At 42.4% G+C, this 23,819-nt stretch overlaps 1 protein-coding gene across 2 annotated transcripts in view; it reads right to left on the bottom strand.

The window, feature by feature from the left end:
• The window catches only part of EEPD1 (endonuclease/exonuclease/phosphatase family domain containing 1), a 144,554-nt gene that overhangs the window by 26,959 nt on the left and 93,776 nt on the right, over positions 1-23,819 (bottom strand). For both annotated transcript variants that reach the window (XM_081932602.1, XM_081932601.1), the window contains exon 2: positions 3,553-3,604. In XM_081932602.1, the coding sequence (XP_081788728.1) occupies positions 3,553-3,604 (52 nt within the window). The remainder of the gene's footprint in view (positions 1-3,552; positions 3,605-23,819) is intronic.

The raw sequence follows: 23,819 nt of genomic DNA on the forward strand, positions 1-23,819 counted from the left end.
TTGTCTGGATTGTTTAACAATTAATCTTAGCTAGACAAAATAAGCAAGCCAAATGAATTACACAAGACTGAACCTGATGTAAACATCTACAGTGTTTGCAAACTCTGAAGTTTCATTATGTCCTATGGGTTTTAGGATTTCTTACAAAACAAGGAAAGAAACAGAACTATTTGGATTTCTTCTCTCGAACACAAATTAGGAATGATTCTGGAATTATTCCAAGGTATCCAAATTAGGGATTTCATTTGAATGTTGAACAACAGAATTGTTAATATATGATTCAGTAAGGCAACAGAAATTTAGCATCAATTGTCTCTTTCTTGCAAAATGGTAGGGTTGCTTAACACAAATTACAACATTCCTGATATGCGGATTAAATAATGACTTCGGTATTCAAGAGAATGGCAAAGACACCAATTAAAGTTTCAGTTCTATACATATTTATCCTTAGATAATCAGGTCCTATTTCACTTCTGGTTTTAGAGGTTAAAATTAAGATCTTAAATCATAATCAGAAAACAATTAATGATTATAAAAATATTAAGCACTAAGTCAGGGGTCTCAAACTCAGGGACCCGGGTCGAATTCAGCCCACGGGGTGCTTAGATCTGGCCAATGGGGCTGCCCTGGAAACAGTGATAGTTCAGCCAGCAGTGCCTCTGCCAGCAAAAACGGAGATGGAGGGCGTGTATGGTTTCCTCAAGCTGTTTTCACTGGCAGAGGGCTGCAGGAGGCCATCATGGCTAAAAACAAAACTTGTGAGGGCCGCATGTGCCGCCCCAAGCTGCATTTTTACGGGCAGAGTGCTAGCAAAACAAACTACTAGCAAAAGTGGCATTTGATCACAAGGCAAGGAGGCATTGAGAAATGTTTTCCCTTTTGCATTTGAGCATCCAAGAAGGGACAGGAAAGGAGAAAAGGAAAGAGGAAGGAAAAAGGAAAAGGAAAGAGGGGAAAAACGAAGGAAGGAAAAAAAGAGGCAAGAGGGGAAGGAAGAAGAAAGGAGAATGAAGAGGGAAGGAAAAAGAAGAAAAGGGAAAAAGGAAGAAAGGAAGGAATGAAGGAAAGAAGGAAGGGGATTATAATGAGTGGGAGGGATCCCCCACTATCACTTTGTCTCCACCTGCTGACCTCTCCTGGTGGTCTCCCATCTTATTTCCGAGGTTGCTTTGTTACAAAGCCAGGTCTTCTTGCTTGGAGAGGGAATGGGCTTCCCTCTGACCCACTCACTTTGCCCTCCTGCATACACCATGGACAGCCTGGCAAAGGAAAGCAAGAACAGCAGCAGCAACCTTGAGGAGGAGGTAAGCACAGCTGGGCACCCCCTCGGGGAAGTGGGGCTGGGATGGGCTAAGCTGTGGGGTCCTTGTGCCCCAGTAGCTGAAGGTTGTACTGGGCACTTGCCCTCTGCTGCCTAGGGCTCTGGGCAACCTGTGTCACCATCTGGGGGCGCTCTGCATGGCCTGAAAGGGACAGTGAGTCTCCTCTGGAGGAAAAGAGTTTGGTGCTCTTGCATTCCTCTGCTGGAAACAATGAATCCCCCCAGCCCCGCCCAGGCTGCCACTGGTGCCCCTGACATGAGTGATGTCAAGCTGGCCATGCTCACCCTGGCCACACCTCCCCACCCCTGCGAGGTCGAATATAACCCTGATGTGGCCCGCAATGAAATTGAGTTTGACACCCCTGCACTAAGTTTTTTCAAGATGATCATGACAGGGTTAGTAGATTAATATTTAATGTTATTTTTGAAGTAACAGATGCTCCTAAACACTCTGGGTACTATTTATAGAAATTGCAGAAATCTCTACATAACTACAACTTGAACACTTGTTGCCAGAAGTACTTAGTTTAGGAACAGTCTAGCAAGCACATCAGATATAGCTGTGCAATCACACACTGCCATTCCCACTATTTCAAAAGTACAGTGCAGTCCAGTTAGTCAGTTTTGGTTAGGATTTGTGAACTAAACTGACTAAATTCCAGCCCATATCTGACCAAGCAATCAGAAGCATTAATTTTAAGAAAAAAATTCAGAAGGGAACAATACTGTGAAAAATCCGCTTTTATGACTGACGATGAGAACAATTCTGGGGTTGATCACAGCAGTTATTTAAAGCAGAAAAGGTAACTTTTTCTTGGTGTCTGGAAGCCATTTTCACAATTTCTTGGGAGTCTGAAAGTGTAGTGGTTGTATAAACATGCAAGGCCAAAAGACCTCTTTTCATGTGATTTGAGAGGAAGGTGATTAGATTAGATTAACAGAGTTGGAAGAGATCTTGTGCAACTATTTAGTCCAACCCCCCGCCCAATCAGGAGACCCTACACCAGGGGTGAAATGCTCTGAAGTCTGCTACTGGTTTGCTTTGCGCACACATGCGCTGATCGTTGGAACTATCGGTTCGCCCAAACCGGTAGTAAAAAATGTTACTGGGCGAACGAATTGTTGCACAATCAGCTGTAGACAATTATCTGTGCTGCATGATAAATCGGGTGGCACAGCTGATCGTCAGAATTACCGGTTCACCTGAACTGGTAGCATTTTTTTTTACTATCGGTTTGGTCAAAGCGGTTTGAACCGGTAGCATTTCACCCATGCCCTATACCATTTTTGACAGATGGCAGTCCAGTCTCTTCTTGAAAGCTTCCAGTGATGAAACTCCCACAAGTTCTGAAGGCAACTTCTGTTCCATTAGTTGATTGCTCTCACTGTCAGAAAATTTCTCCTTATTTCCAGGTTGAATCTTTCCTTGATCAATTTCCATCCATTATTACTCATCTGGCCTTCAAGTGTTTTGTGTTTGTGTTTGTATGTGGTTACCAAGTGAGCTGGGTCTGGTTTTACAAGTTTTTTTTTTGCCATGGTCATTAAGCAAACCTATTCTTCCTCATTGACTCTGCGAATCAGAAGCTCTCTAGGAAAATCTTAAATGGTGATCATGTGACTGCAGAATGCTGCAACCTTCATAAATACATACCATTTCCCAAGTGCCTGGATTCTGATCACATGACTTCAGGATCCTGTGATGGGTATAAGTGCTTACAACTATAACGACTAGTCATAAGTCACTTTTTTCATAATGTGAACCATCTTTAAACAAATCAGCATAAATTGAGGACAATCTATATATGTCACAATTTTAATGCAACTGATCCCCTTCAGAAACCTCCAAAAGCTATTACCAAATTGTTATTTTAATGTGCTATTAAAAAGAAATTATGAAATGAAGAATGGGAAGAAATTATGTTTAATGCTATTAAAATGAATATGAAATTAAAATGAAATTTATTTTGTTTTTATTATGGTTTGGCTTTGGAGAGGAAGGAAGTTCCAAATATGCCACTGAATGGCGAAATATAATCCTCACTTCAAATCTCCATCTAATTAGATTGTGAATGCAACAAAGAAAATAGTCTTTGGGTAATTGGGCGTACACATTCACATTGTGTAATCTGAAGTATAAGTATATGCTTATAAGACATCAGTAGCAGTAAATAGAAACAGAAATACTAACAGAAGAGTTTGTTCTGCTCTACATAAAGAGTAAAAGATACCTTCTCAAGTGCATCTCTATCAATCAACTCCTGCACAGCCAAAAGTTTGATGCTAGAAAAGGAGAAAATAAGAAAAAAATATCAATCACATCAATATTGTTGTGAAAGCATGGAAACATCACTTTGCCATCACTTTCATAAGCTTTACTTCAGTAGGTCTACATGAACAAGCAGTTATAGAAATGCATTCTCACCTTGGCTTGCAGGGGAATTTACTGCAAAATGTGTGTGTTACTTCAGGGGCTATAGAAGATATTTGCATGGTATATCTGAAGCAGATAAAGCTTTCATCAATTTTTGTTTTTGCCCGACTATGCTAACTGCTGAAATTAAATTCAGAATGTAAAATCAAGTCACATTACGCAGCTTTTAGGTTATCTCATCTCCAGATCTGTTGCCATACAATTCCTATAATCCCCTTTTAACATGGTCCAAATTGAAAGGGAGTTCCCTGAATGCTAAAATTAGAAAAATTCCATATAGAACTTGCCAAGTAGCCTTTCAGTTGTTGATAAGAGTCAACCATATACTTCTGGGAAGCTTAGAAGCAAGAAATGAAAATGGTAAATAATAACCCATTATTTGTTGGGTACATCATAACTGTATCGTTTTCAGATAGATATTCTATGTTACAGCAAATTTTATTTACATATCCCAAATCCATTAAACTGATAATTTTTAAATAAAAAGAAATATAAGCTGTTTATCTCTACATATTTTAATAATTGGAATGGAATAGAATAGAATAGAATAAAATAGAATCCAGAAAGGACCTTGGAGGTCTTCCGGTCCAGCCTCCTACTCAAGCAGGAGAACCTATAGCAGTGTTGGCCAACCTTTTCAGCACCGAGTGCCAAAAGAGGAGCACACACACACACGCACATGCAGGGGAGCACAAGAAACCAGAAGAGCAGTTCCCCGGCGTGAATGTGTGTGCCAGGAAGCTGAGCTTCCAGTTTCCAGCATATGCATGCATGCTATTCACCTGGTCTTCCAGTTTTTAACGCATATGCATGTACAAAGACCAGCTTGCTGGCGCGTGCATTTGTGCCAGGGAGCTGCTCTTCTAGTATCCGGTGCTCCACTATGCACAAACACCAGCTGGTCGGCACGCATGTGTGCACCGGAACACAGAAGAACAACAGGCAATGGCTGGTGTGCCCAGAGAGATGGCTCTGCATGCCACTTCTGGCATGCGTGCCACAGGTTCGCCATCATAGACCTATACTATTTCAGACAAGTGGCTGTTCAGTTTCTTTTAAAAACCTTCAGTGATGGAGCACCCACAATTTCTGAATGCAAGCTGTTCCACTGGTTAATTGTCCTCACTGTTAGGAAGTTTCTCCTTAATTCCAAGTTGCTTCTCTATTTGCTTCCCACCATTGTTTCTTGTCCTGCCCTCCGGTGCTTTGGAAAATAATTTGACCCCCTCTTCTTTGTGGCAGCCCCTCTAGTACTGGAATACTTCTATCATGTCATCGCTAATTCTTCTTTTCTTTAGACTAGCCAAACCCAAATCCTGCAGCCGTTCTTCATATTGTTTAGTCTCCAGGCCTTTGATCATCTTAGTTGCTCCTCTCTGATCTTTTTCCAAGGTCTCAACATCTTTTTTGTAGTATGGCAACCAAAAATGGTTGCAGTATTCTACGTGTGGCATTACTAGGCTTTATAAAGCAATACTAACACTTCACGGGATCTTGATTCCATGCCTCTGTTTATACAATCCAGGATTGTATTAGCTTTTATGGCTGCTGTTACATACTGCTGGTTGATATGCAAGTGATCATCCACTAGGACTCCAAAGTCCCTCTCACAGTTACTGTTTTTTGAACCAGGTCTTGCCTAATCTGTACTTATACCTTTGATTTTTCCTGACTAACTGTAAAACTTTGCTTTTCTCTACATTAAAATTTATTTTTTGGATAGGGCCCATGGATCAAGTTTGTCAAGATCTTTTTTGATCCTGAATTTGTCTTCAGGGTGATGGCTATTCCTGTCAGTTTAGTGTCATCTGCAAATTTGATAGGTTCCCCTTCTATTCCCTCATCTAAGATATTGAAGAGTACTGGCCCTAAGACAGAGCCTTGTGATCCCCCCTTACTTACTTCTCTCCATGTGGATGTAGCAGGGGTGGGTTTCTGCTGGTTCTAACCTCTTCGGTAGAGGAGGTTCCAGAAATCTACCGAATTGGTTAGAAGAGGTTCATCACAGAACGCCTGCCCTGCCCCCCTCGCTCACTTCCCCCACTTGTTTCGTCACCGCTTGTGGGCGGTAGCTTGTGCGGCGGACCTCCCCAAACTTGCCTAGGAAGCGTGGCCACCAGCAAATCACGGGGGCATTCCAGAGCGCGCCCCCCCCCCCAGTTCCCTGCACAGACCTCTTTGCGGTGCTGGGAGGAATCTCTCCCTCCCCAGAACCAAAGAGGTCAGTGCAGGGCTCCAGTGGCTGCAAAACGCAGCACAAGGGGCAGAAGTCCCCGAAATCTGCAGGGCAACGGAGCTCCAGCAGTAGCAGTAGTTTTCCCCTTCCTCTGCCCAGTTCTCCACCTCCTCCTTTGCTTAAGCTCCCCGCTGGGTTCGGGGACTTCTGCCCCTCATGATGTGCTTTGCAGCTGCCAGAGCCCTACATGGACCTCTTCTGTGCTGGCTGGGCAACTCAGTTCTGGGGATTTCCCCCTCCCCAAAAGATGGCCCGCCCATCTCTCCAGATCTTGTGGCTTTTTCAGGGTTTTCTTTTTAAAAAATGCCTCTCTGAACGATCTTGAAAACCTGCGAGGTTGCTTTGGGAGGGGGCAGACGGGCAGCATTTCTCCCCTCCCCCCTCCCTGGGTACCTGCAGCCTTGGAACCTGCAGCTTTAAAGCAAGCCTTTGCACAGTAAAGAAAATATTTTCATGAGCATGAGAAGTTCTTAATTGTCTTTACTGTGCAAGTTGCTGCAGGCTCTGAGGCTGCAGGTGCCTCGGGATGGGGGGGGAGATGCTGCCCATCTGTCCCCTCCCAAAGCAACCTCACAGATTTTCAAGATCATCTGCAGAGGTGTTTTTTAAAAAGAAAACAGTCTTTTTTGGGGGGGAAACGGGCTGTGCATGGAGGAGCCGGCGGCCAGGGTGCCCTGAAGCAACACCAGCCAGCATGTCCCTTAAGAAGAGCCCAAGGGCAAGGGCAGCAGCACTGCACCCACCTCCACCCTGTCCACTGCTCAGCAACACCCCCCCGCCTCCTCCTCCTCCTCAGCAGGTGGGCCGGGCAGGGGCGCGGGCACAGCCCAGGAGGGAGTAGCCAACAGGGGGGAGGGGCACTGGCCAGCTGGCCCTCCCTCAGCGGCGAGTTCCACAATGTTATCTTCAAGATAAGCGGCAGCCGCGGGTGCCACTTGACCAGGATCGCGGGGCTAGCCTGGCCCCCACCAAGCCACCGCTTGGGGGTGGGCGGGTGGAGGGTTGCCCTGGCCTGACCAGCGGCTGGCGTGAACTCCCCTCCTGTTCCTTCTTCTGTGGGGGAGTGGGGTAGAAATTGTCTGCATGGATCCCCCCAATTGGAAGGAGGAGGCTCTGCTAGCTCATCTGTCAGGGGAGAGATCCCCCTCGCGTTCCTCATCTTCCTGGATGGGCTCCAGCCCAGTGAAGCCTCCTCCTTCTTTTTAACCAGGTGATGTTTCCTAAGACATAAAAAAGAACCTTAATTGCAGACTCAACAAAAGAAGCTGGAAAGAGATACTGAAGCCAGGAAGCTGAAACCTGGGACTGGAGAACAACCTTTTCTGTCCCCTTATCAGCCCATCTGGGAAGACGAGGAACTCGAAGGGGATCCCTCCCAACCCGTGGATGGGCTCTGGACCAGAGGAGTCTCATCCTTCTTTTTAGCCAAGCGATATTTAACCAGGCGATCTTCGGCTGCTGCACAAGCCCACGGGCACGCGCTGCCTTCTTCTCTCTGACATCTGCCTGATTAAAAAGGACAAGGCTCCACTGGAGCCCATCCGCAGGGGAAGGGATCCCCCTCACATTCCTCATCTTCCTGGATGGGCTGGTAAGGGGACAGAAAAGATTGTTCTCCAGTCCCAGGTTTCAGCTTCCTGGCTTCAGTATCTCTCCTCCATGCACATATGTCTATGTCTCTGTTCTTTTTGTATATATGTTTGTCTTATGTGTATTTTTATCTGTTTTGATTGTACGCCGCCCCGAGTCCTTCGGGAGAGGGTTGCGGCTAATCAAATAAAATTATTATTATTATTATTTTGTTGAATCTGCAATTAAGATTCTTTTTTATGTCTTAGGAAAGATCACCTGGTTAGAAAAAGATAGCCACCTGGTTAAAAAGAAGGACGAGGAGAATTAGAGAACTAAGAAGGCCCCATCAATTTTTAACATCTGTCCTGAACAAATTTGAAATTAACTTCAGATGGCTGATGCTGGAGGGTGTACTGGTAACCTGGAGAGATAGAAGATTCAGAATAGACACGGTGGAACAAGCGGAAGATTTCTACAACAATCTTGTTGGGCAGGAGGATGAGAAAGACGAAGGAGAACAGTCGGGAGTAAGGAGGCAAGGACTCAGGGCACAGATAAGAAGAGAAAAGGAACCAGTGGAGACAAGAAAGGAGAAAGAAGTCGTTCTAGATGAAAAAGGGGAAGAAGCAAAGGAAGTGAGAGAAACAAGGGCAACAAGAAGTACACGACCTAAATACACATAGAATTATGTCGGGAGAAATCAAGATTCTATCACTGAATATCAATGATCTAAACTTACCCCAGAAAAGGAAAACAATATTTAATAAATTAAAACATTTGAATTACGGTATAATTGCAATGCAAGAGGTCCATATAACTAAAAGACAGATCCAGATCTTAGAATATCCTAGAGTGGGTAAACTTTACATGGCATTAGCTGATCAAAAGAAAAGAGGAATAGCATTATATGTTAAAGACACGATCCAGACTAAACTAATTTATCATGATGAGGAAGGGAGAATATTAATCGTAGAAATAATGTTAAACCAAAAAAAGGTGTCACTGGTTGTAATATATGCACCTAATGAAGGCCAGGAAATTTTTTATCATAGACTACATAGCATTATTCGAGAGATGGGAAATGAAAATGTTTGTTTATTGGGTGATTTCAATGCTATAGTTGACCCAAAACGGGACTATAAAAGTGGAAAGAAGAGAAAAGGAGCTAGGAGAACTTTGCCAAGGTCATTCTTCCAAATGGCTGAAGAACTTAATATGTATGATGCATGGCGAGAAAGATGTCCAGAGGGAAAGCAATATACCTTCTACTTGAATAGACATGAATCCTGGTCAAGGATAGATATGGTCTGGCTGTCGATGGAGTTAATTTCGGAAGTGAAGGAGATAGATATAGAACCCAATCTATGGGCTGACCACAATCCCATGAGAATTATATGGAAAAAACAAAAGGGCAGTTATCGTTGGTTACTCAACAGATCAATCCTAAAAGATCAGGAATATATTAAAAGAGTTAATCAGGAATTAAGATTTTTCTTCAAAGAAAACGGGCCAGGAGATACATCCATACAAAACTTATGGGATACAACTAAGGCATTTATAAGAGGGGTCACAATATCAGTCACAGCTAGGAAGAAAAAAATTGAGAACCTAAAAATAAGAGAGCTGAAAGAAAGGTATAGAAATTTAGAGAGTGAACTTCAAAAGAAACCGCAGAACAGAAGTATAAAAGGAAATATGGAATTGATTAAACATGAATTGGCTATATTTGAAAAAGCAAAATTGGCACAATCTATAAAAAAAGCAAAACAAAATTTCTTTGAGAATGCAAATAAACCGGGGCGGTGGCTATCCTATAGGCTGAGGAAGCAGAAGCAAGAGAATTGGATCAATAAACTACAAGATGAAAAAGGCGAGATCTGCTACCAACTAGAGGAAAAGAAAAGGATTATCCAAGAGTTCTATGAACAATTATATAGAGAAAACCGAGACTATACAAAGGAAGGAATACTACAATACCTGGAAAAGTCAGATCTGCCAAAGGTACCAGAGGAGATTAAGGACATGCTCAATGAGGACATTAAAACATCAGAGATAATTGAGGCCATACAAAGACAAAAGAATAATAAAGCTGCAGGGCCGGATGGGTTGCCAGCGGAAATATATAAAGAATTCCAGGATATGCTTGTTCCAACGTTGTTGGAAGTTTATAACGCTGTGTTGAAAGAGGCGAAGACATCGTTATCATGGACGGAGGCTAATATTGTATTATTACCTAAGGCGGACACAGACCAGATGTCTATTCAAAATTACAGACCAATCTCACTGCTAAATACAGATTACAAAATTTTTGCTTCAATAATAGCAGAACGGTTGAAAAAATTTCTTACATCATTCATCCATACAGATCAAAACGGATTCCTCCCCAGAAGACAAATTAAAAACAATATGAGAATTATGCTGAACATTCTTGAATATTATGAAGTGCACAATGAAAAACAGGTTGCACTAATCTTTCTCAATGCCCAAAAGGCATTTGATAATGTCAACTGGGAATTTTTGCATCAACAATTAGAATACATGGATTGTGGGGATAAATTTATAAACACGATCAGAGCAATTTATACAAATCAAAAAGCCAAAGTAATAATCAATGGTGAATTAACACAAAGTATTGTAATCCAGAAAGGTACAAGACAAGGTTGTCCCCTATCCCCCCTGCTGTTTATATTAACCCTAGAAGTATTAGCCAGGAATGTACGTAAAGAGGTACAGATAAAGGGACTAGAAATCAAAAAGGAGCAATTTAAGTTACAGGCCTTTGCAGACGATCTAGTGTTTGTGTTAGAAGATCCTATAAAGTCTGGTACGAAACTCATTGAGTATGGGAAAATAGTGGGTTTAAAGATAAATATGACAAAGACAAAATGCTGACTAAAAATATGACATCAAAAGCGAAAGAGGAGTTAATGAAGAAATTGGGTATCCAAATTGTCAAAAAAGTTAAATATCTTGGTATACATTTATCTGCGAGGTATGTGACCATCAAAGAAGATAATTATACTAATTTGATTAATAAAACTAAGAAAGATCTAGAAAAGTGGAAAAACCTACAACTGTCCCTGATGGGTAGGATCGCAGTTATAAAAATGAATATATTACCAAGATTTCTTTTCTTATTTCAGAATATTCCCATTAAATTAGAAAAAAGTGTCTTCAAGGATTTGAATCAATTGGTTTTGAAATTTATTTGGCAGGGAAGAAAACCAAGAATAAAACTTAAGGCTATGCAAGACACTAAGGGAAAAGGAGGATTTGGCGTACCAGATTGGGAACTTTATTATACTGCGGCCATTCTAACATGGCTAAGGGAATGGATAATGCTGAGAAATAAAAGATTACTCAAATTGGAAGGCCATGACCTCCAAGCAGGCTGGCATGCCTTCCTCTGGTATGAAAAAGGATCTGTACACAAATATTTTAGTAGACATTACATCAGACAATTTCTGTTACTAATATGGAACAAAATTAAACATGACCACTATACCAAAATACCTATTTGGCTATCTACGATGGAAGCATACATACACCCAAATTTAATCAATATGGAAAATATAGTCACATATAAAGAGTTATTGAACAGACAGGGGGAGATCAAAACTAGATCAGAATTGACATCACTAGGAGTACAAGTAGAATGGTGGTCTTATTTACAGATACAATCAAGGTATGCACAGGATAGGAAGAATGAAGGTATTGCCAAAGACTACACAATATTAGATAAACTGTTGATACAGACAGAAAACAGACTGATCAAAGTGCTGTATAGATTCCTGTTGGAATATAAGCTAGAGGAGGAACACGTCAAAGAAACCATGGTCGCCTGGGCGAAAAATTTCAGTTACAATGTGGAATTGGCTAAGTGGGAAAAACTTTGGATACTTAATCAGAAACTAACATTGGCTACGGCGTATAAAGAAAATCTTTATAAGATGTTCTACAGATGGCATCTCCCCCCAGCACAGCTTTCCAAAATGTTCAAAAATCTAGCCCCAAACTGTTGGAAGTGTAAAAAAACACCAGGCACTTTCTATCATATATGGTGGATGTGCAATGAGGCAAAAAAATATTGGAAAATGATTCAATCATGGTTAGAACAAATGGTGGGAGAACAAATTATGTTTAAACCAGAAACTTTTCTCCTAGGCATAATACCGGACGGGCTTAAGAAAGATATACTTTATCTAATTATACATATACTAACTGCAGCGCGCATAACCTATGTACAGTATTGGAAAAAAGAAAATACACTATCAGAGCTAGATATAATCAGAAAAGTGTTGGCCTGTGCAGAAGCAGATAGGCTCACTCTTGAACTTAAAAATAAAGGGGAATCAGAATATTTTGAAGTATGGAATAGATTTTATGATTGGTATAAAACAAGATGACAAGACTGGAACAAATGCATATATTGTGATTGGACAGAAGGATAGACAACGTATTAAGTAGATTAATTGTTAATGGTTGAAACTAGCTGTATATAATGTGATTGTATGGTCACTTCGACTCCGCGGTATTGCATTGTTTTAAATGTAAAAATAATAAAAAATATTTTTAAAAAAGTATGGTTTGTCAACTAGCTACAAACCCATCTGGAGGTGATGTTGTCTATTCCACATTTTTCTAGCTTACCAAGAAGTAAGTTGTGGTCTACTTATGCCTTACTGAGATCTAAGTATTTATAAATAATAACTTACAAAAACATCACTATGGATATTCTGAAACCAAGAGAAAGTAAAATTTCATCTATCTGTTCTGAAAAAATAAAAACACTTAGTGTGGTGTCCAATAAATATTAAATTAATTTTATCAGCATTTAATCATTGCATATGCTGAGAGATACTGTAAAATGTAGCAGAAAGATGAAAGGAACAGAAATAGCATCTATCTGATTTTGATTTTGATAACTAGCTGCTTTATCTGTAACAAGATAAACAGAATACTGATCAACAGAAACATGAGAATCATATAGTAGTATGATCACCAAGCAAAGATTTATTAGACTGCAGATGAAAAAAAGAGATTAATTTCACTAAATAGATGGAAACCTGGCACCAATATCTGGTGCAGACAACAAAATTGACTGGACATCCTCAATGCTTTTTACAGAACTTATGGTGCACTGTTCTAAAAATAGGTTGTAGTTATTGCTGTCTTTTCAATATATTAGACTTCTTCAAGGATTTTGAAGGTTCTCTTTCAAAAAATTATTTTGTACAGTGATATAGATGTACACAGACCGTGATTATCCATTAATAAGGCAAAGTATCTTCCTAAGAAAAGTCATAGAGAGCAAAAAAAAAATAAGTTACTATATTATCCAAAAACTGATCAAGCAAAAGAGCAGCAAAGAATCCTAATCTTTATTCCAAAGGATGAGAGCAAACCCAAATAACTTCTATGCCCCTGGGACTGAATTCCTGGTGCAGACTATTGCCACTTCACTCAATATGAACTAAGCTTGAAAATAAAAAGATGAGTACAATTATCTGCTATATTTTATCAAGGCGACTGCTGGCGAAGAGGCCATAACAGGTTGGCATTGGGGGAAAGTGCTCCAGAGGTTGTAGATCTGGGCCACTTGCCCCGTGTCAGCGGTGAAGCCAGGAGGGAGCAGAGCCCCCATGAGATCAGCAGCAGCAGGTGCACCAGGCCCAGCAGCCAGGCAGAGGCATGGGGGTGGGAGCTGATCCCAACACGCTGCAAAGTCTTCTGTCTATTGCTTCTGTCATAGCAATAGCCTGAGCAAAACCTGAGCTTCAGTTTCCCAAGAGCAGCAGGGCCAGAGGTAGGGCTGGCGGAGACCACCCAGCACTGAGTCTGGTGCGTTGTGGTCGCAGGCAAGTAGATGGTGGGATGGAGGGTGGGGCCGGCGGTAGCAGTTCCCATTCCTGTTGGCCTCCCTCTTGCTGCCTCCTGTAGGTGAAAAAATAAGACATCCCCAAAAATAAGCCCTAGTGCTTAGTTTTTTAGCCCAAATGAAAATAAGACTGGGTCTTATTTTCAGAGAAACACAGTATGTAGAATTACTTGCAGCTTCTCTGAACTGATTTTTTTTCCTAGTAAGGAATTTTTTCAAAGAATGTGATCACCGAACCAGTTGTTAAACTGGCAGGATCCCACCACTGAGTAGAGACATGCATTTTTTTAAAGTAATGACTGGCAATTTCCCATCACATAATGTATAGCTAAAGATAAAATCAAGGGATTGTGATAGAAATGCAGGTATAAGCAAGGATTGGTTATGAGCTTCATCATCTGTACAGTTTAGCTTTGTCTGCTTATCAAACAATTTTAAACCCTAGAAATAATCAAACATAGACTTCCAGTTTGAAATCGCAGTGAGATCAGACACAAGGAGTGGGGCTCTGCAAACTCGCACTGAATCCTCCTCATTGGAAGGCCCTCAAGAGGCTAAAACCATCCTATAGGGGTGACAAAGGGGCATCCTGCAGGTCAAGGAGGGCACCCTGCAGGTTGAGGAGATGGCAGCTCTTCAACTAGACCCAGAAACTCCCTCCCATCCAACGACGAAAAGGAGAGGAAGCCATTATGGCTGCAGTGACGCTAGGGCAGCCGAAGAAACAAAGAATGTGCTGGAGTGGTATAGATGGAACAGTGATTGGAACTGAGTGAGGTGATTCTTTTTTACCTAGAACCTAACCCCCAAGAAAACAAACCCTGGAAAAGAGACTCTTTGAAATGCTTGTCAAAGTGGCAAATAATTACAGAGAGAAAAATTATAGATCTGAAATAAGAGGAATTAAAGGGAGAGTGCAAAATCTTTAAAATATCATCAACATAAAATAGAGCTTGCTCAGGCTGGAATACACCAAGTGAATGAGATGAAGAGTGTGGAAGAGGAGAGAGGTAAGGGAAGAGAGGGTTAGGAGAGAGGGCAGGCTGGCCGGAAGAGGAGGAGAGGAAGGAGTAGAAAGGTGAGTGAGGAGGAGAGAGGAAGGGGAAGTAGAGAAGAGAAGGATGACAGAGGGAAGAAAGGAAGTAGGGAGGAGGAGGAGAGAGGGAGAAGAAAGTGATGGATAGGGTACAAATATGGTGTATGGAGAGCAGAAGAGCCAATAATAGTTTTTGGGGGTTGATGGCAAAACAAATTGACGTAAATATTTAATAATATAAAATAATGTTGGTTATGTAACAGTATACATGTGGTTATTTGTTATGAAAATGGAAAAATAAAAAACTTTTTATAAAAATAAATAAATAAAAATTGAAATATAAAGTGGGCAAGAGGTGATGATTAGAAAGGGAATGCTGTTTGATATAAGATTGGCTTTACTGAGAGCTAGAATAGAGGTAGAAACAAGATCAAGGGGGAATATCATTATACATATTTTCCGGAGGAATTTGCAGGATTAGACAGGATTGGGTATTGTGATGTCCAATTGGCCTCGAGACAGAGTTAAAACTGAAGCCATGCCTCTGTGCTCCTTGCTTCTGGTTTCCAGTTTCAACTCTGTCTGGCCGAAGAAGGACAAGTTGCTTTTGGTTCCTGAAAATCCAAAAAACAATCCAGTGCCATTTTTCTCCTCCCTGCCTTCCCCCTTTTGCCTCCATCTGCTTCCTGGAAGTCTCCCTTTGGTGTGGCTTGCTCCCAGCCGCCTGTAAGGGTTTTAAACTTGTTGTTGGGGCTTTTAGAGGCCAGACGCCATTACGGTGGCCATTTTGGGCTTTGTGTTGCAGAGAACCGCATGGACTGGGGCAGAGGCCGCTACGGGGCCTCGATCTCATCTTTGCCATCCAGGGGGGAATCCCTTCCACAGCGGCAGCTGCGAAGAGGCTCATCGGACCCTGAGCAAGGCCAAGAGGCCCGGAGTGGTGCGGGATAGTGGTGCTGCCAGCAACCATGTGGCTTGAAAAGGAGCCAGAAAGGTCTACTGGTGGCTGCAATTGTCACATGGAGGCCGTGAGTGACTGGGGGAAGCTGGTTTCTGCTGCTGGATGGGTGGGCTGAGCCTGAGGAAGACCCCGACCCCGAGTCATGGCAGATGGTGTGGAGAGGCCTGATTCCCCCCATTGTCTCCTGGGGAGGGAACTTCCAGTGAGATCCGGGAAAGGCCCACAGCCTCTGCAAGGCTGCGAAAGACCATGGCTGCTGGGAGGCCTTCCAAGGCTTTACAGAGAGATGAAGAAAGGAGGCACAGGACCCTGGAAAAGCAGGGGTCCAAGGCTGAACAGAGGGGTAGGCCTAGTTCTCCCCTGAGGTCCAGATCGCCCATTAGCTCTATGTCTAGGTTTCCTCCAAGGGTGGATTCCCCAATATATCTCAGGGAATATGGAGGGGATATTTCTCCTTATTCCCCTCCATGGTAGACCAGGGCCCTATCTAAGGGATCCTTTTCAATGCAGGGGGGTCAGGGGAGATAGTCCCACTAGGCCATCCTTGGCTCCACAGCCTGATGACTGTGCAGAGATGGGGGAGGAGGATTCCTTCATTAGAGACATGGAGCAGCTTCCTGCAAGCATTTAGAGGTTTATTTCCTCTGCAATTTCACATGGAATTTCTACTGGGTTACAGAATGGGATTGCGAACCTGGCAACTGTGACAAAAGCCACTGGGGGGACAGTGCTGTCCAGGCCAGGCCAAGACCCTCCCCCTCAGGTGTGCGCCGGCCAGTTTCTCCTTCTCTGGCTAGTGAAGGTTCCATGGCTGGGGATCATGTTCAGAGAGAAGTAGATATGTCCGATGATGAGGATCCCTCAAAGCCTGAAGCACCAGCATTCTCAGGCTTGTTTTCCCTGGATTTGTTCAAATCACTGTTGCGCAAGGCCAGGGCCACAGCGCAATTGGGTGAGACGAAGGGTGCCAAATCAGGTGCCAAGGAAGGTGGCCCAGAAAAGAAGCTGGAGGATCGAGTTTACTCAGAGCCTCCTTCAGCGAAGGAAGATATCCCTGCCCCTAAGTTGTTCTTAGAAGTAGTTAAGAAGCAGTGGGAAAAGCCAGGGACATTTCCTAAACCTAGTAGCAGTGATAGGAGATTTTGTAATATGGAGCCTAGTTTTTCTGAGGCTTTGCAGGTGCCCACAGTTGACCCTCCTGTGATGGCATTAGCTTCCACATCTACGGTGGTATCCGGCAATGTGGCTGACTACCTGAAGACCGATGACAAGAAGGCGGAGCTAACTCTTTGCAAAACATTCCAGTCTTCTGCGTGGGCCATCAAGGCAGCTGCCTCAATGTCATTCTTCAGCCGCAAGGCTATCCTTTGGCTCCAAGAGATGCAGGAGTGGATTCCTCCAGAGGAGCTGCATACTCATCAGGATCTTAACAAACTGCTCACTGTCACACAGTTCTCTACTGATGCCACTCTGCATGCCATGAAGTATGCCTCCCAGGTAATGGCATCCTCAGTGACCTCCCAGCTTCTCCTGTAGCTGTGAGGGTAGCAAGCTGAGAACAAGGTGAAATGGCATCTGGCCTCATCACCTTATTCCGGGGGATTCCTTTTTGGTGCCCCATTGGACCCAATCCTTGTTGAGGACAAAAATAAGAAGGTGGTCATGCCCATGCCTGCTAAGAGGTTAGAGCAAAAGTCTGCACCTTACTTTCGGAAGCAGTCCTATCATCAGTCAGATCAGGAAGCTCAACAAAGCAGCAGGTATTTTTTGAGATCAGATAGGCAGTCGGATAGGCACTACACCAGAGATAGACCTAGGTTCCAACCCCAGGGGAAGAGGCCCTTTGAGGGGGAGGTGGCTGTCCTTACCGCTGGGGCAGATAAGTCAATAGCGACCTCACCCATAGGGGGCAGACTGATCCTGTTTGCCAACGCCTGGCTGAGCTTACCTCTGATGCCTGGGTTCTGAACACCATCAGATTTGGCCTGTGCCTGGAGTTCCTCTCCATTCTCCTCAAACCACTTTCGGAGGTTTTCGGTCGCCAAGAGTAAGGATAAATGCTCTCTCATGAGGCAGGTCTTAGACATTAGAGCAGTGGAACCGGTTCCACTGGACCAAGTAGGGTCAGGATTCTATTCTAACCTCTTCATTGTTCCAAAAAGTTCAGGGGGATGGAGGGCAATACTGGATCTAAAACTTCTAAATTTTCACTTGGTCTATAGGAGATTCAAAATGGCAACCCCTAAACCCATCTTGGTGGGGATCAAGCACAATGACTTCATGGCCTCCATCGACCTGACTGAGGCTTACCTCCATGTCCCCATCTTCCCTGGTCATCGTAAATATCTCAGGTTCTCCTATTTAAGTAGGCATTATCAGTGTAGGGCCCTACCGTTTGGCCTGGTGTCCGAGCCTCGGACCTTCACTAAGATCCTAGCTACGGTAGCGGCTTCCCTCCAAGAGAGCGCCATCAGGATCCAATGTTATCTCGATGACATCTTGGTTCAGGGGTCATCATTTGGGCATACGAGAGAGGACATTTCGTTAGTGGTGTCCATGCTCCAACAGTTAGGTTTTTCAGTTAACTTAGGTAAGAGTTCCCTGGTCCCCACCACCAGGATTCTTCACCTGGGGACTATCATAGATTCCAGGTTGGGGAAGGTGTTCCTCTCACACAACCGTAAGGTTAGTTTGGTAGCTTTAGTTAGACAAGTTAGAAGTCAGTGTTTTGTTCCTGTGATGGTGCTCTCCAGCTTGCTGGGGAAATTCATTTCTTGCATAGACGTGGTGCCTTGGGCTCATCTGCACGCAAGGCCGCTCCAGTGGCATCTCCTACCACTCCAGCAATTCCGAGGAAAAGGTTCCGGTGACGCTGCAGGTACAGCTGTCATTGAGGTGATGGCTCTCCCCGGCTCTGCACAAGGGCTGCGAGTTCAGGGAGCCGGAGTGCCTCATCCTGACCATGGACGTCGGCTTGTATGGGTGGGGAGCTCTCTTGGAATCCCGGATGTCACAGGGCCATTGGACCTGATTACACCTCCAGCACAATATAAAGATCACAGATCACAGGAGGTGGTATTACTGGATTTTTGTCCGGAATCATCTCATGATAGGGAATGCCTTTGGCACAGGCTGGATATCAGGCGTGCCTTCCACATTTACCTGAGGCACATGGAGAGCCTCAGGAAATCTGAGGTGCTCTTCGTTTTCTTTTATCCATCTTCCTTGGGGAAGAGGGTGTCCTCCTCTGCTATAGGGAGGTGGATCAAATTGGCCATTGCATTGGCCTATGAGGTTCAGCACCTTCCAATGCCCCAGGGCATCACAGCACACTCCACCAGGAGTGCGGCTACCTCAGTGGCCTGGGCCACACAGGGGCCTATTGCAGAGATTTGCAGGGCTGCTACGTGGGCGTCCCCGTCTCCCTTTATCAGGTACTACAGGTTGAACACTTTTGCATTGGCTGATGCGGTCGTAGGGTGTTACAACAGATGGTAGCGCATGAGGAGCCCAGGACCAATACTGCCCCCCCCCTCCCGAGGGACGTTAACTTGGGTATGTCCCAATCCTGGCTAATTCTGCAAATTCCTCTGTAAAATGACAGTTGGTCTTACCTGAACTGTTGTTTTAGGAGGTTTGCAGGATTAGCCAGGTTCCCGCCCTAGCATTGGTCCATGGGGTTGGGGTGTTCAGGGGGTAGGGCATGTTCCCTTATGACTTGTTTTCATCTGTTTTGCAGTGGACTTGACTCGTTGAAACTGGGAACCAGAAGCAAGGAGCACAGAGGCGTGGCTTCAGTTTTAACTCTGTCTCGAGGCCATCACAATACCCAATCCTGGCTAATCCTGCAAACCTCCTAAAACAGCAGTTCAGGTAAGACCAACTGTCATTTTATATAATATACTAAAAGTAATAGCTAGATGTAAAGATTAGATGTTGAAAGATGGTATCACTATGTACGTTTAAATAATATTGTTATTAGAATGGCACACAAAAGCATTGAACAACAAAAAATGAAGGAACACACTCTAATACAAATATGTATAATACCACAATCACGTAAGTATGATAACTGTAAAAATATTATTAATATTACTATTATTATCTGTATTTAAATGAATGATACCGGGATGCCTTACTGTACATATAATGATATAATAATAATAATAATAATAATAATAATAATAATAATAATAATAATAACAACAACAACAACAACAACAATAATCCTTCCTTCCTACCACCAATAGGAAGGTAGGCTTCTTTCCTCTCCTCCATTCCTGATCCTTCCTTCCTACCTCCAAACAGGAAGGTAGGACACTTCCCTCCCCCCCATTCCTGACCCTACCTTCCTACCATCAAACAGGAAGGTAGCCTCTTTCCTGCCGTGGATGGCCTGGACAGCTATCTAGTGTGGTTCCTACAGTTATGAGTTTATTATCTTTGAATCAGTAGTGACTTAGCACTGAGAACCAACCATCACTAAAGAAACTAAAAAAAATCCACATCGGATAGGTCATCACCCGGGTCAACAAGGACCATGTCAGATGCTATGGCTCCTGGACCAAATCCTCAAATAAAACTACCAGGCAGAACCAACAGCCAGGGGGATTTTAAAAAAGAATGATTTAAAAAAAGAATGATGGAGGGAACAACACCCAGACACTGACATAACTGAACAAAGATTAATGGATCAAAGAAGTTTTACCATCCATAATAAAGTTTTCACGCATGTGGAAATGCAACATCTAGAAATATTGGTTAAAAAGAAAACAACAAGTGATGATCAACAAGCTGAAAAAAAATGCTCCAACACCTGAACAAACTGACCAGCCAGTGGAAGAAACCAACATTCAGGATTAAGATCCTCCTGTGCAACAACTTGAAAGTGTAGAGCTAAGTGATCTAGTAAAAATGCTGAAAGAATAAATTGAAAACCACATGAAAGAAAACGTAGAAAGAAAAAGACTACCTAACATTCGTGAAATGGATAGCAAACGAGTGAAAGATCTGTTAACTGCTGTGAACAACATTTTAACTTCCATTCCATCCAGCACACTATATGAAACCAATCAATTAATGTACAGCACAGCCACCATTATAACTGCAGAACTGGGTAATAACATGCCAGAAAAGAAACCCACTGGAACACCAAAGTGGAAAATTCAACTTGAGAATAAAATAAAATAAACTACAAGGGGATGTCAGCAATCTGAAGTACTTGAAAGAAGGAAAACTAAATAACAAAAAGCTGAAAAATAGTTTACACAAAACCTGGAGAAAAAAAGAATAACGGAAATCAGGGAAGAACTAAAACTATGTATGATAGCAACAACAAAGAAAATTGAAAGATATGAAGAACGAATGAAACAATATCGTGAACATGTCCAGTTCAAAAGAAACCAACACCTCTTCTACTGGTCCGTTGATGAAAATCAAGTCCAAACTAATGTTCACTCATGTAAAGAAAAAACCTTGAACTTTTGGAAAGAACTGTGAGAAAACCCAGTGGAACACAACAAAACTGCCTCCTGGATCAAAGATACTCAACATCAAACAACATGAAACAAAATGGAAAATATTGTAATAAAAACTGACATGGTGGCAAAACAAGCAAAGAGGGTCAAGAACTGGTGTGCGCCTGGCCTGGACAAACTGCATGGATACTGGCTAAAACATCTGACCAGCCTTCGCCATTGCATGGCCACTCAATTTGATCAAATGCATCAAAATGCACCAAGTGAAGAATGGTTAACAGCTGGTCAAACATACTTGATAATAAAAGATCCAGAAAAGGGCACAGAACCAAGCAACTATTGCCCAATTACTTGTTTGCCAACAATGTTCAATGTTTTTACAAGAATACAAATTCAGTATTTAATCATGTGATGGAAAACAGTTTGTATCCACTAGAATAAAAAGGAAATTATATAAAATCAAGAGGAACAAAAGATCAGCTGCTCATAGACAAAATAGTACTAAAAATGCAAAATGAAGAAAAATAAATATGGTGTGGATTGATTACAAGAAGGCATTTGACTTATTACCCCACAGCTGGATTAACACCTGCCTGGAAAACTTTGGAATCAACAAAAACATCTGTACATTTCTGAAAGCAAATATGTAAAAATGGAAAACAGTTCTAAAAGCAAATGGGGAGAACATTGGTGAAGTCAACATCAGATGAGGAATCTTCCAGGGGAACTCACTTGCACCACTACTGTTCAACATCACATTAATTCCACTGACAATAATCCTACGAAATACAAAACTGGGATACCAAATCTCAAACCAACTTGGCAAGATAACCATCTACTTATACATGGATAACTTAAAAATATATGTGAAAAGCTCCACTGAACCTATATCAATACTCAAAACAGTTCAACTGTTCAGCAGTGACTTCAAAATGAACTCTCAACTTGAAAAATGTGCTATATTATCCTTGTAGCAAGGAAAAATGGAAAAAATAGAAGGAATAGAACTGGAAAATGGAAGCATAGTGAAAGCATTAGCAAAAAAATGATGGTTACAAATACCTAGGCATATTGAAGGCAGATAATATCTTGAATGGAAAAGTCAAAGCATCAACACAAAAGGAATACATCAGGAGGGTCTGCAAAATATTAAAATCAAAGCTGAATGCTGAAAACGTACCATATTTTTTGGAGTATAAGATGCACCAGAGTATAAGACGCACCAAGGTTTTGAAGAGGCAAATTAAAAAAAAGTAGTTAGGTAGATAGAGGGATAGAGAGGGAGAGAAAGAGAGAGAAATACAGTAGGTAGGTAGGGAGAGAGAGTAGTTAGGTAGGTAGATAAAGGGGGGGGGAGAGAGAGAAATAGAGAGAGAGAAACAGAGTAGGGAGGGAGGGAAAGAGAGAGGGTGTAGGTAGGTAGGTAGGTAGGTAGATAGGTAGGTAGAGGGATAGAGAGAAATAGAAAGAGATAGAGATAGAGAAATACAATAAATAGGGAGGGAGAAAGAGTACGTAGGTTGGTAGGTAGAGGGATAGAGAGAGAGAAATAGAAAGAGAGAGAAATACAGTAGATAGGTAGGGGGAGAGAGAGTACGTAGGTTGGTAGGTAGAGAGGGGAGAGAGAGAAATACAGTAGATAGGTAGGGAGTGAGAGAAATAGAGAGAGAGAGAGAAATACAGTAGGTAGGAAGAGAAAGAGAGACTAGGTAGGTTGGTAGGTAGATGTTTCAAGGTGTATTTATCCATGTGCTGGAGAAGGAAATCACTGACAATCTGAAGCACCTAAGATTTGTTTCTGCTGGCACAGCACTTTATCAATGTAATTCTCATCAAACAGTTAAAGAGTGTTCCAAAAGAAAAAAAAACTTTTTGCACTCTGCAAACCTCCCCAAAACAGCCCATTTTTCGCGAAAACAGGCCCGTTTTTTTCAAATAAAAGACATGAATAGCCTTGGGGGGGGGGGGGGCTTGCAGAGTGCTCCTGGGGGGGCAAAAATGAGCAAAAAAGAGCCTGTTTTTCGCAAAAATGGGCCCATTTTTTTTCCAAAAAAAGCATGAATAGCCTTATGGAGGCTTATAGAGTACTGCTGGGGGCTGGGGGGCAAAAACAGCCCATTTTGTGCTCATTTCTGCCCTTCCCAGCCCTCAGGAACTCTCTGAAAGCCTCCATAAGGGTATGCACGGCCATTTTGGTAAAGGGGCGGGGCTTCAGGAGGCAAAAAATGCTGTATTCAATGTATGACCCAGATTTTTGCCTCTTTTTTGAGGCAAAAAGGTGTGTCTTATACTCCGAAAAATACGGTAATTAAAGCAATTAATACATGGATAGTTCCAGTGATACGCTACTCAGCTGGAATAATCAACTGGACTTTGGCAGAACTGGAAAATTTGGGCCGGAAAACATGCAAACTTTTGAATATGTATCACACTTTTCATCCACGAAGTGACATCAACAGGTTGTACCTGCCATGAAAAATATGGGGAAGAAGGCTATTGTAAATCCATCAAACTGTTGAAGAAGAAAAACAAAGTTTGAATGATTATGTGAACCAAAGTACAGAAAAATTGCTACAGGCTGTGAAAACAGAGAACAATATAAACACAACAGAAAAAAGGCAGAATATAATGAAAAACAGCTGGATGACAGATTAAACAGATGGAAAACCAAAGCTTTGCATGGACAGCACTTGGAAAACATTGAAGGAAAATGTGATGACAACTTGACATGGACAAGCGAAGATACAAAAATCCACAGACAATCAAAACTGCCGACTTTGCAACAACAAAGTTGAACTGTTTCACATTTCATATGTGAAATCAGCAAAATTGCACAAACTGATTACAAAGCTAGACACGTCCGAGTTGCTAAATTAATCCACTGGTCATTATGTAAAAATACAA

This window comes from Natrix helvetica, assembly GCF_964273705.1.
Source record: "Natrix helvetica genome assembly, chromosome: Z".
Classification (NCBI taxonomy): domain Eukaryota; kingdom Metazoa; phylum Chordata; class Lepidosauria; order Squamata; family Natricidae; genus Natrix; species Natrix helvetica.